The sequence below is a fragment of the Borostomias antarcticus genome (genome assembly GCF_949987555.1).
Source record: "Borostomias antarcticus genome assembly, chromosome: 8".
In the NCBI taxonomy this organism is placed as follows: domain Eukaryota; kingdom Metazoa; phylum Chordata; class Actinopteri; order Stomiiformes; family Stomiidae; genus Borostomias; species Borostomias antarcticus.
The window spans coordinates 3,053,844-3,071,463 of NC_140241.1; the positions used below are offsets into that span (position 1 = coordinate 3,053,844).

At 42.1% G+C, this 17,620-nt stretch overlaps 1 protein-coding gene across 1 annotated transcript; it reads right to left on the bottom strand.

The window, feature by feature from the left end:
- Positions 1-3,129: 3,129 nt before the first annotated feature.
- On the bottom strand, positions 3,130-13,563 carry irx2a (iroquois homeobox 2a; the record flags this gene model as incomplete). The annotated part of the gene is made up of 4 exons (XM_084442015.1): positions 3,130-3,590; positions 10,895-11,620; positions 11,946-12,348; positions 13,333-13,563. 4 exons carry the CDS (start codon positions 13,561-13,563, stop codon positions 3,130-3,132), a joined length of 1,821 nt encoding a protein of 606 aa, XP_084298141.1.
- Between the last annotated feature and the right edge of the window lie 4,057 nt (positions 13,564-17,620).

Genomic DNA, 17,620 nt, shown 5'->3' on the forward strand with positions numbered 1-17,620 from the left:
TCCACAGTGTTCATCATTTAATGTTTGGTTGAATTTAGGATGCAATGCAGCAAAAAAAAACTCTTAATTTCATTCAAATCATACACATGCACTTCCCCCATCCACCATGCATAATATACCCAGTACCTGGGATGGGAAAGAAGCCCAATTTGAAACCTGAACTTAAAAAAACAACACAAAAACACTCTAATCGACTCTAAATCGAATGCTTAAATCAGATTATCAGGCTTGCCTGCCAGATCATATCTAACATCCTGACCATGATTCCTAAACCTGACAGGGGGAAAGTTACTAGACTAGCTAAATGCTAGCTAAATGCTATTTAAATGTTAGCTAAATGTTAGCTAAATGCTAGCTTAATGCTAGCTAAATGCTAGCTATAGACGTGTCAGGCTCATTTAGGATGGCTCAGACAGGTATGAAGGGGAGAGCATGTCTTTTCATGTCTGGCTCATCCACCTGCTGATCTCACCCATCACAACCCCTGGGGGGATGGGGGGTAGCAGGAGGACAGGTTAGAAGCAGCGTTCACAGCTGCAGGCGAGGAAACAAAATAAGAGCGCAATGCTGCTTTGTCTCTAAGGCAAACACTCTTCATGTGTTGAAGAAAATACTTCAAACAAAACTCTGAGATTTCTTCATCTTGCCTGGCAGTATGTGAGGCCAGTATTCGTAGTGAATACTTAAAATGGTAGTCCTGCCTGAAAAAACAACAACACAAAAAACACAAGCCATGTATTCAGAGGTGCTGTGATAGACGATTTCCCCTCTTAACTTATAGGTCTTTGTTGCGAAATGTTATAATGTTTTAGATATTTCATGGCATGACTGACAAAAACTGCAGTCCACGAAGACCCTGTGTACAATAGTGACCCCTGTAGTTGGACCAATGCCAGGGGTGTAGATCTTAATATTAACTTCACATAAGCAACTGTTCTGTCACCTACAAGACCGAAATGGTTGTTTGTTGTCTGTGTATTTTTCACAAACATCACAAATACTTTTCAAAGTAAGAGGATTTCTGCAAGAGTTCTTTTTTTTTTTAACTCTCTCCTTCAATGAAACACAGTGAGATCAAATTTGATATTCTAAGACTTGGTTGACCAGGAAAACGTCTCACACACTTTGTTAGTGGATCAAGCAGAGGGGCCTGAAACTCGCTGGGGTATCAGGGAATCATGGGATTTGTAGTATTCAGTGCCCAAAAGAATTGCCAGTGATTAAATCCTCCTCCTTGAGCCTTGTCAAAACCTGACTTAATCATGTAAAACTTCTGTGTCAGCAAACCAGCTGAAACTTCAAAAGGGTCAACAATCCTGCTCGGATTCCGAGTCGGAGATGGCGACGATAGATCCTAATCTTCCTGTTGAGTTTGGAGCTATATTTATCCAGGCAGCAAGGAGCGAGCAGGCGAACTGAGGGAGAGATAGTGGGTTAATGCTGCTCTTATCCCTTTCCGAGGGTACTGGGCTTCTCCACAGGCCAAGCAGCGGTGGGGTGGAGACGGTCCCTGCCTGGTTGTGGCAGGCTGGGAAGAAATCATAGCAGTCATTTAAGCTAATGACTTTGTAGCGGCTTTGAGGGTGGGTGCTGGGGGGGTGTTGAGTAGAGCAGCGAGCAGAAGATGCTATCAGCCCCTGAACATGCCCTGTAAAAATGCAGGGTTTCTCTTTTCTGGCCTCTTGCACCTGTGTGTGTTCCCAGTCCAAGCCAAGCTATTTCAGCAAATCCCTTCCAGGGTTTATAAACAGAATGTTAATTAGCCTCCATATATTCTGGTGTGAGGGCTTTCTACAGCGGATCTTCTAAATAATGGCCGCTGTCAGGACGCTTGACAAAGTTCTTCAGGGGATATTGAGTTTGCCTGCAAAGCACGACAGAAATGTAATGCACAGTGCAGAAAACGGGTGGGTTGAGGGGAGGAGAGTGTGTGTGCGCACGTGTGTTTGTGTGCGTGTGTGTGTGTTTGTGTAGCTCACAGAGTGAACTGAGCGGCTAACTGACCCTGGACTCACATGTATGCGTTGCTAGGCTTTCCTTCAATGCTTGACGGTGGGCGGGCCTGACGCTCGCAACAACATCCGATCAAATTGTCCAAAACCACTTATTTGGAAGACTATGGAGGACAATATCTCTGATAAGACAAAGACAAAACTACACCACTAATATATCGGTAGCCTAATGTCACTGACCCAAAACAATTTAGAAAGTTAATAAACTACAACAACTGCTAAAGGTGCATCATATCATCATTGCTGTTTTTGAAAAAGCTAGGTTTGGACACAGCTGACAGCGATTCGGCTAACGTGAGCTAGCTAGCATTAGCTATTATCAAATGGCTAATGCCAGCTGTGTGGTAGAACTCAAAAATTATGCTGGCTAGCGAGTAGAGCAGCAGGGCTGCGTTCAAATTCAGCTAACAGAGGCGAACGTTCATCGCAAACATGTTTTCTCCAAACGGTCACATTTGAATGGCTTTTAATGAACGTTCCAAATAGTTCGCATAAACGCAACAATGTTCCAAAATACCGTTAGGCTACACATAAAAAGGCTTCAAGAATACAGTGTGTACTTGCTGCGGCATCTTTTGTCATTGATGACAAACAATCCCCATCTGGGAGCACATCTCCAGTAAGCCTGGGTCCATTGTGATCCTCGTTCCATTACTGGCGAACCTCTCCAGACTGTTAGCTTCTGTTAGCAAACGTTTGCGGCGAACACAAAGCTAAAGGAAAATAGTTCGCTAATGTTCGCTATGTTCGCTGAATTTGAACGCGCCCCAGGTTCAGCTGGATTTTCCCCTTGCTGCAACATCATTAAAACATGAGAATCATTCAGCTAGAATTTGCAATCTAAATATAATGTTACCCCTTATGTGCAATATAAAGTAACCCTGAAGAACGTTAGGTAGCGTGACAGGCTATACTGCTTGCTACCAGCCAGTGATCTCTCAAAACTAGTTATTTTGATAAACTGACTACATTTAGAGAATCTACATAATTATTTTCTCACCTGAAAAACTGTTAACATTTTAATAAGTGACATAATACCCGTTGTACAGACAAAATTACAACAGTTGAGTAATGGCTGCGGATGAGAGGCACGAAATGCCTGTGACATACTGCCATGCTAACTGGCCAGCAAGTGAGACGAAATATTGTCTAAATGTGTCTCGATTGCACAGAGCCTCTGCAGATGCCCGATTTCCCCTTGGCCTCTGGATCTCCTGTAGACCTGCGTTGCCGTCAGCATCGTCAGCTCGTTGAAGCCGTCATCCTGGCTGGCTTGTCCCTCTCCGTGGCGCAGGTAGTTGCATAATATGCAGGTTGCTTTCACGACGCTGTCTGCCAGTTCAGGGTTCACCTCCATTGGCCTTTTATAAACCCTGAAGTGTTGGGTGAGAATACCGAACGCATTCTCTGATAGGTGAAGTGCTCTCAACAGGAGGTTGAAGATGCGCTTGTCCGCCTTAAAACGCTTTCCAGGGTAGGGTCGGAGAAGGTATGGTTTCATGGGAAAGGCCTCGTCTGCCATGACATGGTTGATCTTCCCCAATTCAGGTGCAGACGGGAGCTCCAACCAGACAGGGGCTACCCAGAATGACTAGGTTAGCTAGATTAGCCAGTGAGATAGCTAGCAAGCTAACATTACTCACCCATTCAAAATATGACATCTAAATATATAACATCAGAGATACACAGATGTGAAATACTTAGTCAACGTTAGTCTAGCCTTACAAATAACTATTGCTAAAGATACTATTACAGTACAAGAGAACAAGTTTAACAAGGTAAATAACAGACACAAGTAAAGTTGTCATATCAAAGAAACTGAGGCTGGCTATATATTGATGATCTTAAACCACCCAAAGCAGAAATAATAGCATTATCTGTACCGTAGCTAACAAGAAAACTAGCAGGTTACCTTCCGATGATGACGGAGAGATGGGCGGAGCTCCAAGAGTTGCTCATAGTCAGAGATGGGCGGAGCTCCAAGACTTGCTCATAGTCACGTAGCTGCGAGTCACTGACTCACGTAGCAGCGTTAAAACCGGGTACATCTAGCTCCGCAGACGATGACTAGCGGTGGCAACGTTTGTAACGCTATGTGCACATTACTGCGGTGTGGCCATACGTTGTGGCACAACTCCTGGCGGTCTTGCTGTATTTTGCACAAGCAAGCAAGCGACACATGCGTTCTTGAGCTGCTTATGTCACAGGCTGTTTCTTCCTCTCACCCACCGCCATTACTCAACTGGTGTAATTTTGGCTGTACAATAGATACTGTGTAACTTATTAAAATGTTAATAGTTTTCCAGGTGAGAAAAACTATTAAGCACTAGCTTGTCATTCACTTAACATTGTAGGCCAGGTAAAAGGCCTCTGGCTTATGGAAGTCAAGGCAAATGAAAAATCAACCAATTAAATAAGCCCACACATACAAAACCACAGAAAATGTCATCATCAGTCGAGATGTAACCTAACCTGTGATTTGTCAAAATGCGTAAAAGTGGGCGTAGGGTATGCCTGCTCTCGAGTGGCTCATATTAGAATTCCCATTGACATTTTAACATTGCACGCTGTAGAAGCGACTAGCACGCTTCGCTGGCTCTGGCATACCTGGTGCCAGAATCCACCAGACGCCACTGTTCATAACATAATTCTACTGGATTGCTGTAAGGTAATGCATCTTCATCACAGTGGCAACACCCCCTCCCCTTTACTGTGACGACTCTATGACAGCCAAGCATAGCAGATACAGTTATCACAAATGAACAGCCTATCTAATATAAGTAGGCCGACTTGTTACCATCAGCTAATGTTCTATAATTTGTGGGCATACAGGGTAATGGACTTAAACAGTAACAGACAGGGCAATTTTAATTCTAGGCTTCTAACTTAACCATTCATTCTACTGGATTGCTGTAATGCACATGTTCACAACATCACCGTGACAACCTATAGGGCCCCCACCCTCTACTGTGACTACTGTGACAGGAAAGCATAGCAGGTACAGTTATCACAAATAAACAGCCTATCTACATAAGTGCTTGTTACCATCAGCTAGTTTTCTATAATGTGTGTATTTTTGTGCGTGTGTGTGTGTGCATGTGCGTGTGTGTAGTACATGTGTGTGCATGTGTGTGTGTGCGCGTGTGTGCATGTGCATGTGTGTAGTACATGTGTGTGTGTGCATGTGTGACACCAAGCAGTGATGATATTATTGCTGGCTTTCTTTAGGGTGTGTGTGGTTGTAGTAGTTTTGTAGTACTGACCTACATTAAAGTCGCTTTGGATAAAAGCGTCTGCTAAATGGCTGTAATGTAGGCTAATATCACTCACAGCAACATATGATATGCAGTTAGGTAGTTTGCTAGATAGTTATGGCTAGTAGTAGCCTACTTTGTTGTAACTTCCGCCCTTCTAACATCCAGTGCACGTCCCTGCGTGTTCGTGTGTGTGTGCGTGCGTGCGCGCGCGTGTGTGTGAGCGAGAGTCTGCCTCCAATTGGGTCTAATGGCGAGGAACTGCTAACAGGGTTAATGAGGGCTTCCTCCGTCGCTGTTTTTCATGTTCATGTACGTCATTATACCAGCGCATATTTACGTCTGAAGTCACCCCACAGTGAGTCGGCCTATCTGTCAGTTTTAAGGCAGTCAACGATGTTGGTGCAGTAACTTTTGAGATACCAAACGCTCACATTCCTCACAAACCCGTGTTGCCTTCATTGAAACTTTGCATTTCATGTAGCGTTGTATATTTATGTCTGATTTTCTGAATGATACTGATATAACATGACAGTATGCTGTGCAACACAGCATCTAAACTTTTCTGAGGTAACATTTGACTTCCTGTAGCTATTTCTGTACGCTACAGCCAAGCCACAACAAATGACATAATAATGTCTAATGTCAACAGTATGTAATGGCATAACGTGAATGGATCAGGAAATAGTTATCTCTAGTTTTATGAGAGTTCAGGAACACTGCATGACTTCCTCTATAATATTCAGTTACATGTGAATGTCATGAGAAACCATCGACTTCAAAACAACTGGCACGGTTCTGAAATGTTTTGAGTTCGGAAGGCCGAAGGTGTTTTTCTTGTCATCGGGCCATTTACAGAGGAATTAATGACTTTTGTTGTGTCAAATGTTATTTTATGAAAACGTATCTAATGTCAGAAAAACTGCCACCTGGGATTATGAACTTTGTAGAGGTGTGAGGGTAACAGGGTGACCCCTGGCTTTGTACAGTATGTATGTATGTATGTATGTATGTATGTATGTATGTATGTATGTATGTATGTATGTATGTATGTATGTATGTATGTATGAAATGGAGACAATGCACACAGACACACACACACACACACACACACACACAGACACACAAACACAAACAGATCTTTAACAGTCCCAGTAATGTCACCACACCTCTGTTCTGATTCTAGATAATAAAGGTCCTTTAACCTCAGGCTTTTCTCAACATGTCAGACTGATGGAGGCCCCGCCCCCAGCACTCCTTCTCAGTGTCTGTCTACCGACCGCAGCCATAAAACATAACTGTCAATTAAATGGTGGAAGCCAAGCGCCAGGTCTTAATGATCTTATTTAGATTCTGGTGTGGACTTCAGAGTTTGAAAGTTGCTCCTGTTCTTTCTCCTTGATCAGCCGGGGGAGAGAACATCTCCCCTGACACCTTTACGAGGGACAGGCCCCGGACTCACTTTGAGAGGGCCGTACCACTTTCATGTGCTTTATTGAACACACATGTACTCGATTTGTTCAGAATTCTCTTTCCTTCTCCCAACAGAACCTTATTTATGGCCCAGTCTTAATGGTGGATTCAGCTTGTGAAAATAATCAGTGTAGAATACACATTTAGGGCACACGTGCACACGCGTGCCACACACACACACACACACACACACTCAGACGTGCGTTATAAACACGTCAATACCCATCTCACCACATAAAAAGCATCTTACAATTTTTATGAAGCTGTAAAGGATTTGCTAAATTAATTGAGAATTGTAGCTACTTTGTTGCACATACAAGTTTGTTGAGAAAATGTCATTATAATAATGAACACATTTCTACCTGACAGTAAGAAGGATCATTTGTGATAATAATGTTCTACATACAACCCACTTGGGCTGCGCTTCAGTGAATCTTAGATATGATCCTTATTTCATCACGTGCAGTAAATGTTTATAGGTGATAAACCGCGGTAGCCTAAACGTCCCATGCACGTAAACTTGAACGTGAAGAACGGCAGGTGTGCGTCACAGATTAGACTGAAACGTTTTGAACAGTGAAAGGCTGGTAAAGGGAGAGCAGAGCTCATGAATTATCTGCATGTGAACTGCTTATTTGATCAACGATAAGAGGTTCGCCTCTCGGAGTCTTTTCAGATCAAGCCTACAGGCCCCACGACATCATCAATTATCAGTCAGCGACAACTGGGCTTATTAAAGACTGGCCGCCTAAACTAATTTGCAGGGTTCTCATCGATGATCTGCATTTTGGTAGTGATAGGTGGGATCCCGCCGATCAGCAGCGTGTCTTTAATTGCTATTGACCTCCAGTGAAAATAAAGGCTCGGCATGCCCTAAGTTTGCAAACATGGAGCAGAAAAAACAATTCTTCCAAAGACACTCCCTAATTGCAACTAATTGTGACATATACACCCACAGTGTTTTTACTCATCACACAAGTTTAACGGCCTGCTTGCGGCTTTTGTTTGTTGTGGACTACGTGCTCTTGCGTGTTTCACCTGACTTTGCCCCCAATCAAACAAGAGGTGAGTGCAAGTTCTTTTCATGCTTTCAAAGGCGGCTGCAGAGCAGTTTTACAGAAACAATAACTCTTTATTGAGAACAAATGTTGACATTTGAAGGGAGCAAAGAGAGGCAGAGCTCTGTGAGGCAACCTGGGGTGGAAACCGCCTCTGGTGCTATTTGACAACACTGGTAGTTCCCTCGGGAGCCCACCTGAGATTAAAGCCTAAATTTCAATAAATCAGCGCTAATGAAAGCCCTTGTACTGAGGTAGAAGGCGTTGCCTGACTTTCCTTAGGCTACAGAGAACGACCGCATATTAGGACGTTTGGGCCGAAAGGGACACTAAGGTGAAGTGGAGTCCCGCGAGATTCTAAACATTCACCTCAAATGTCATCTGAAAAACATAACCGCCACCGTCTCTGGAGTAGGCTAACCGAACAGTGAAGCCCTCCTTTAGTAGGCCTGTTTGATATTCCCAGAACTAGGGTAGGACCCGCATATAGTTCTGAATATCAAATAAGAGCATAGGCCTAGGTTACTTGATCTTGATAAAACATGGTTTGTTAGTTTCACAATTTTAATGTTCCTTCATTTAAATGCGTTGGTGCTACCTCCAGATTATATCGAAAATTATTCCATTCGGCTGAACACCCAAAATGTCTACATTGAAATGATTATTGAGAGGGCCTAAGCACAGTAGACAAATGTTAGTAGTAATAGTGGTAGTAGTAGCAGTAGTAGTAGGCCTAGTAGTAGTAGGCTAGTAGTAGTAATAATAATAAAAATAATAATAACAACAATAGCCTAATACTAATGCTATTAATACTAATACTACTACAAGTATCCGTAGTAATAATACTAATAACAACAACAACAACAATAATAATAATAATAATAATATCATAGCCTATGTGATTATTATTAATTGTATTCGTATTCGTAATGTAATTATTATTATTATTATTATTATTGAATTGTTATTAGTATTATTATGATTGTTATTATTACTATTATTGTTGTTATTAGTATTATTATTACTGTTGTGTTTATGATATCATGATATGTGGTTAAGTGTGAATTGTGAATAATTGAATCATTCAAGTAAATGAAGAACAAAGGAACCGCGGTCCGATTAGCCCCATCACATCACACAGCTCATTGGAGCTGGCAGATGTTTAGATAGGATTTTATGGATTGTTCAATATCGCACATAATGAACCCCAACTGACCATTCTGAGCTCAGCTAAAAGCTCACCGGATCTCCCCGCTGGGAGCGCAGAATGCTTCATCCTTTGGCTGTATTAATCATGGTGAAAAAATAAATGCAGGCCAAAATAAATAAGTGGGCTGTGTGGTTTATCTCAATCAAGGTCACGGTCACTGAATAGAACCAGACACTGTAAAAAGTACCCTTGGAAAAATGATATCTTTCTCACCCTGTATTAAGGAATGCATATGACTGAAACATATATATACCCGCCCTATTCACCCAAACCAATGACTGCCCGCACAGTAGGCTATTTCCAAAATGTGTATTTTACATTGATTCACAACTTCAAACTAAAACAGATCATATCCAGGTCAGTAATAAAGAAATTAATGAGTCTGGGAGATTGATATACAGAGGAAAACAGTTTAATTGGTTTTCCTTTGAATAATGGATAGCACTACCTCGCCAGTACACACTAGCGCGTTTTTATTTACAATCAGAGATATAAATTAGTAAAGTACTCTTGTTAACAAGATTGTATAACTTTCAAATGCGTTTCAAATAAAAACCATCAAGGTATTTACAAAACAATGTTCAGTTTCCATTGCAATACAACTTGCATAAATTATAGGCATTTGCCATCATTAAAAAAATAAATATCAACTGTGTTCCATTTAGGAGTCACCTGTTCGATGGCCTGACGTCATACATCCCTTTACAAATAGGCCTACGGTTTTACAGAAGGCCAAATCATGTTCACACGTAAAGTAGGCCTATAGGCTACCATATAGCTGTATACCGTGGCAAAGAAGCAAACTATGTATCCTGAGAAATCGCATGTCTTCAATAATCATTTACTACACTGGGGTATCTACTAAATTATTCACATTTCATGAAAACGAAACTTAAATGATACAATAACTGGTGTTTTGTCGTCACACTGGTGGTTTAGCGACTGAGGAATTAAAGTTCTAATGCGCAGCATCCTCCTTGTCACGGTGTCACGAGACGCGTTCCAGTTTAGAGAAAAGGTCAGAGGTGAGCGAGGTGGAGAGGTGATGGCTTGCTCGCTTTATTCAAAGCAATTGTGACACCTACCTGTAGACCAAGGGAACAAAACCTAGATCAGTCCAGATACCGAAGACCCCCAACAAGCCCTAGATCAGTCCAGATACCGAAAACCCTCAAAAGAAAAAGTTTGCTCGAGCCCTACAGTACTTCGCACTCCTGTTTTCGCTTGGCTTGGCTTAACAGCCAACCTTAACGGTGGCCCGCTGGGGATAGACAAGAACAACTGGTGTGGGCCAAGCGGTCAAAGTATTATTTAATTATTACATAGATAAAGTAATGCAAATTGCATAATCCCATCACTTTAAACTAACTAACTTCGTTTTTTAATTCTAACTTGATCGGTAAGGTTAGGGCCCTGCAGTGCACACATCAAATGGGTCCGTTAAAAATAGTCCCTCTTATGTGCTATGGCAACATTTCTCTGTTTATTGCACTCTTTAATATTGAGTTTCTTCTTGTGTATATCTGTGTGTGTGTGTGTGTGTGTGTGTGTGTGTGTGCGTGCACGAATTGATTCCATTAACTGAGGCCTACTCTCGCATGGCCAGATATCTCTCCTACTCTCGTATGGCCAGATATCTCTCGCCTAACAAAGTTGCCCCGTTTCTACTTGTGAGAGTAAGTATGTGAGACAGCGCAGTATCAACACATTCAAGGTCCGGTTGGCTGTCAAATATTCAATGACTTGCATGGGGAGATTACTCAATGAAGTGCATGGGGTCTAAATATAAAATGCAACAAAAAAGAAAAACGAATTCAGTTGGTTTGAAGTTAATTGCACAAAACACTAGGCTACATATCGTTTGTTGCATTAACGCATGTTACGTACCTTTCTTTGAGTCTAAATTTGAGGGTCTGAATTGCTGCTCAATCTGGTTTGGGAGAGTTTTAATGAACGAGTCATTGCCCTGCTGTTTGTGCACGGCGCTTGCGTCAAGAACCGAGTGCGTGAGTCCCTCAGGCGCTACCGCGGCGGCAGCCGCTCCAGAAGAATTATACCGCAGAATCCCTTGGCCCTGCAATGGGCTGAAGTTGCCATAGTTTGTGTAATTACTGTAAAACGGAGAGGTGTAATAAATAGGTCTTCCCAGGATGGAGGAGGCGGGGTACACGGCCCCGGCTGGGGACGTCGTTGAAGTAGTGGAGGTCAGGAGGCCAACACTCGAGGGACAGTTTTGCCCCAGGTGTTGCTTCTGGTCCGAGGTGGCGATCTCTGCTAATGACCACAGCTTGGGTTTGACGGGTTGATTCTGTGGACACGAGGAAGAAATTCTATTGTCGAGGCATGATTTGCTGTTGTTTCGTGAGTCCTCCCGGTGGTGATGTTTCAGAACCGGCGCTTCCACTCCTGTCAAGGGTGATGATGTCACCGGCTTGGGTGACAGGCCTCGTCGGCGTTCATCATTTTCCAGATCGCGGTCATCATCCTCGCATTTGTCCTTCGTATCTGATCCAGACTCACAGGCCATCTCTCCAGTCCGGCAGCTCACTTTCTCCCCGTCCGATTCCGCCGAGCAAGAATGGTCTGTGAGGGTGTCAACGTGCAAACTGATACCTACAATAAAAAGACAAATGCGGCCAAATTAATATACAGGCTAATTCAGCCAAAAACATGTTAATACTTAAATTAAACCGAAACAACAACAATACAAACACTTTAAAATAGGAATAAACGGGCCCAAGATGTAATATTCATATTAGGCTAATTGTAGCAATTGCAAATAATAATTGTGTTATATCAGTAGCCTGTAGGCTAACCGGCTACACGCACTGTTTAGTCTAAGCCTCTATCATCATGCAGCCGAGTCGGCTACATAAGACATTCATGCCCTCAACCCTGCAATGTGGGACAGCATTCAAGTCTTCAGTAATTGAGTTACCTTCGTCTTCAGCTGATATCTCGCTGTTGTCAAGGTTCTTTTCTGAACGGTCATCTTTTCTCTCGCCGTCCCCGTCATCCTCATCCTCGTCCTCGCTCTTATTCCGAGGGGCCCAGGTCATCTTGTTCTCCTTCTTGAGTCTCCTCCTGGCGTTGGCGAACCAGGTGGAGACCTGCGTCAGGGTCATCTTGGTGATGATGGCCAGCATGATCTTCTCTCCTTTGGTGGGGTAGGGGTTCTTCCTGTGCTCCTGGAGCCAGGCTTTGAGGGTGGCTGTGGCATCTCTGGTTGCATTTTTTCGGTACGCCGGGTCGTTGAGCTGGTAGGGATACCCAGGACTTCCATAGGGGTGATAACTTAATGCCCCTGCCATGCTTGTCGTGTGCGCATCGTAGGGAGAGCCCTAAAAAATAAATTAATTGTATTTTTCAGTTGGATTAAAATATTATAAATTAAAAAAACGCCACAATCTAAGCATTAACAAGCATGCTGGCATGTTTAAGTACAGGCTATTTCAATGGTTTATGGTCAAGATCATTATCGGATTGATTAATGCAGTTGTATTATGTTAACTAACAGATCGATGATGAATTGTATTTTCACTATTGTTTTTAATCACCAATAACTTCCTCGTTTGTTTTTTTTCAGACGACTGTTTTGTTAGTCGACAGACGTGTTAGCGTAGCACCGCTCAGCACCATCACAAATCCAATTAGCAAATCAGTAGAAATGCACCTTTAAAAAAAACTTGAAGTGACACGTCATTAGCATCGTTATTCATCCTTTCATGTTTAAATCTCTCTAATTTAACTTAGCTTAGGCTAATATAAATTCAAATTGCATTGCTTGCTTTCATCGTCTTAAATGATTAAACAACAACAACAATCATAGTCTTCCTACAATACGCAGTAATATGGACATTTAGCTAATTGTGCATAGGCCATAGTACGAAATATTCTATTAGGCTATTTTTAAGCTACCAAGTCTATTGTTGGCCATGTCTTCTAAATTCCGTGCGTAAAGAGTGTGTTAAGCACGGGCCTCCCACTGATATTAGTTTACAGTGAAGAAACACGTCTTTATCACTACATAGGCCTACTCTTTATAAACCCACCGAGTTTTTAATTATTTATAATGACAGGCCTAATGTTCGCGAATAAAGTTAACAATCACCTCCAAAATAGTCTTAATACGCGTAGAAAATCATTCCACTCTTTTGCAGGACTACAATTTGCCGCTTCCAACTGCGTTGCATGGCAAAGTCACTCATTTACTGTCGACTAGGTGTTCATGAAACGATTGAAAATAAATTCACATCGCTCTTTCTATCAAACGTATAGAATCATCAAATGAAATAACAGAAGTGAAATCAACGTAGGTTATTTACCATGTACGATGGGAACCCCGTGGCCGGATCTGTGGAGTATGGCAGTGGGCTGGAGAAGCCACTGGCTGAAGCCGTGAAAGCAGCGGATCCAGCGTAGGGACTGAAGGCAGAACCGGACCTTGCCAGTTCCTCGTTCCTCGGGGCGGCTAAAGCTGAAGCCCCATAAGCTGGACACGAATAGAGAGCCAAAGAGCCCGGGGGCTGGTAAAGGTAACCCTGAGGATACGACATTGGTGAGTGTGTGTATGTCGCCTCTTCCAAAGGAAACGCACGCGAAATCAACCCAACAATCACACGCGCAGAACAACCATGCAGACAATATGAAGAGAAAGAAAAAATAATCAAATGGGAGAAAAAAAACGACCCCCGAAAATTAGTAAAGCGCCCACATAAGAGGCATGCGTCTCGATCCCCTAGCGTCCGATGTTTTTACTACCCACAACTATGAAGTGAGGATTTGGAGGAAAGAGCCAGCAGAGTTGGGGAACAGGAGCTGTCACCCTGCTGATCTGAATATTCCATCTCCGCCCCTCAGCGTGAAATGGGACTCCGGAACAAAACCGACCCGGGGACAGTTGAGAAAGAGACGACGCAAAGACTATTCACTTTACCAATATTCTTCCTCAGCAATGCTTATTTGGGATTTTCCATAATTTAATACAGATTTTTTTTAATGGGCTTGTTATTGTGGTTGCATCATTTACGCAAAACAAAACCAGGCAACATTATTCTGTGAAATACAAGCACACCAGTGATTGAATATTAATAACTTCTTTAACGCGTATTTTATGAACAAGGTAGGATAGTAGTATTTGTTTCAACTCTAATTGGATAACGCAGTTTACAGGCTATCGAAAGTATGGACATTGGTCGGACAGTGGAGCAAACGCACGCGTGTGCTCTGTCTTCATGTAGTGCACACATACGCCTGTAGGAGGCGTAACTGCCCCCCCCCCACACACACACAGTTTGAGTAGAGTAGGCTACCTCTCTATTATTGGTCTTAAATTCAATAAAAACGAAAAACTACAGAGTAATCATTAAGGTGACTATGTCAGCTGTATTTGAGCATTGTTTTGCTGTGTCCCAGATATGCGATGTTGGGTATTAAAGTGTCATTTGTGGTTGACAGAGACTGTGGTTTTATATTCATAGGTTAAATGTTTGGTTTATGAAGAGCAAACACATTTGCTTACTGTAAACCAAAAAGTGAACGATGTCATTAAGGTACAAGGAAATTCATATTTCTGAATTCAATTTCACGATGAAGGTTTCATCATTGTGTTGATGATGCCCACTTGAAGGGCAACACAATTACACGATAGAAACGTTAACAATATCAGTATACAAACAAAAATCATGCTCATATAAATACAGATCATTACACGATTATTACTGTAGTTTTACATTCATTATTATTATTATTAATAGTAGTAATAATAATAGTAATAGTAGTTAGTGGTAGTAGTAGTAATATCAGTAATAGTAGTAGTAGTAGTAGTAGTGTTATTGTTATTGCTTTGATTTGTATTGTTATTATTGTCATTGATATGGATATTACAGTTAAATTAGTATCATTTCAATCACATTTCAATCTGTCTGACATATTTGATAAGTTGCCACTCTAACCTTCACCACCACTTGCTCATATTTTGGATCCTTGACGGACAAACATCAAGCACTGGCTATTATCCCAGGCAAGCCTGACGCTTTCCACCGTTGTCACATATTGCGGTGAAGGTCACGGCGAGGGCGGAGATTCAGGGCAGGGTTAGGGTTGGCTGTGGTAAACATCAGAGGAATCAGTGTTAGGTGTTCCTGTGAGGTGAGACTGAGGTGGTCTGGGAGTACTGGGAGCCCCACAGCAGGGGGCACTGTCTCCTCTGGGTAGGAGTCAAAACACACACACACACACACTCACACACACACACACACACTCACTCACACACACACACACACACACACACACACACACTCACACACGGGCGCAGTCACAGCAGGCCCAAGCCAGAGCCTCCATTAACACATACAGACTGCTCAACTCAGCAGCATGACACTAGTCTCAGTTTCTCTCTCTCTCTCTCTCTCTCTCTCTCTCTCTCTCTCTCTCTCTCTCTCTCTCTCTCTCTCTCTCTCTCTCTCTCACACACACACACGCACGCACAAACACACATGCGTGCACACACACACACACACACTGTCTGGAGCTCTCTCCTATAGGATATTTTAGTCCCTGCAGCAGGTCGGATGGGTTTATTTGGGATGTAAGAGAAGAGACTGAATATCAATCAGATAAAGTGGAGTGTGTGTTCATACAAGCAAATGTAGCACACAGTTAAAATTTTATCACATTTTCACGTACAGTTTAAATACTTCCTGTTTTTCTCTGTAAAATTTACTGACAAATTTGTTTCTGTACATTTGCTTGTATAAACTTGTGCTATATGAATAAAATTGACTTTGACTTTGACTTCCTCAAAGCTACATTCACTGTAGGGTTATATGTGTATTGTTACACTACCAATAACATACTGTATACCATTCCCTCTTAAGTATACACTCTGTGTCCTTTACATCAAGAAATGCCAAACAATTAGGGACATTTCCCAGTAGAATCGTCTTTTTGTAATTGATGAATTCTTTTGATGCATTTCTAATCAAACAATTCCATATGCTCAATAAAGCTGATTAGCTTCAGGGGGGAAAGGCCTTGTTGCCTCACATTGCCATAAAGCTCCACACAGATTTATGACAAACTCCATGTAGCCTGATTGAAAACAACAACTATTGATATTCTATTTTTTCCAAACTTGTTTACTTTGAGATAATGTAGACTTGCAGTGTAGCCGAAGTGAAAGAAGATCATTACTCCCCTCTGACGGGATAAATTGCCATGAATGAGCAGAATGGCTATCGGGTAGATGTGGTGTGGTGCTACTTCATTTACTCATATGGCTAAATGATTATTGATTTGTTATTGTTAGGCTCTTGAACCATGCTGGTTGAAGTGTTTGTTTTATTAATGTATTTCTCCAAGGCATGGCTCACTTTGAAACGCAATAGAAAGGTGTATGTGTTTGTATGTGTGTAAAAGTCTGCATTTACTGTATTTGTGTGAATGTGTGATTGTTTTGTGAATGCATGCATACATTGTGTGTGTGTGTGTGTGTGTGTGTGTGTGTTTTCAGTGCCTAGCAGAGGGTTCATGACCACTGCTGCTACAGTATCAGAGGAATGGTGTGTTTATGTAATCATATTGAGCAGTGTTAAAATCAATATCCTGGGATGGGATGATTAAACCCAAGCCGTTGTATTGGTCCTTCCACTGACAGCTTCAAAGTGATCTTGACTTATCAGGGCAGCACATTGAGTTTGTCTCCCTGAAAAACTATCTACCCAAATCTCTTTATCCTATATGCACTTAACTCTTGAGACAAAGCTCTTACTGACCAAGTGGCTGGAAACAAAAATGCTAGTTAGCTTCTACATGTTATGGATTTATAATACGGTATTCTCATACTTCAGTTTCCTGGCGCCCAGCTGAGAAGCTACATGTGTAGGGGAGATATTTGTCCAACTGTGTTGAATAAGTACCTGTGTTTACTGTTAATTTGTGTTCAGAGTCGTCTGTGTGTTTCATATCAGTGTGGTATAAAGTCCCACAAAGCTGAATGTAAGGTATCCAAACTACCCTGTATGTATTGTCTTCCGCTGGCTTTGAAGACGGGCTAACTTTTTCTTAGAATTTCCCTCCTGTGGGTGCACTGCATCCCACCATGTTCCAGTGAAACGAGAAACCAGAGAGAATACAAGAGATCTGTGTGTGTTGTAAACCATGTGTGCGCGAGACAGATTGGGTGTTCAAAGTGGTAAGTGAAGCTCACACAATGCCTATTGTTTTAGAGTTGTATATTTCATCATGATAAACATCCAACGAAGCAGCTCGAAAACAAATATAAAAACATTATTTTTAATGCTGTGAAAGAATGAGAAAAAACAACATTTGCCACTAGTGTCAGCCATTACACTGTCATATTTCTACATGTTGTTATGAAGCTAAAACGGGGTTTGTGGCTATTCTTCACTGCTTTGGAAATGTCTTTGGTCTTTTACAAGGGCCTGCGGGACGAGGGTAGTAACTGGCGACGACTGCCGTCTCACTGGCTGGCATCTGTATCCCTTGCCAGCAAGTCTAATCAGCAACCGTCCATGTGCTTGGCAGCGAAGGGGGTTTCAAATCATTCCCTCACCCCAAGTTAAAAACCCTAAGCCCTATCACTTTGGAAGC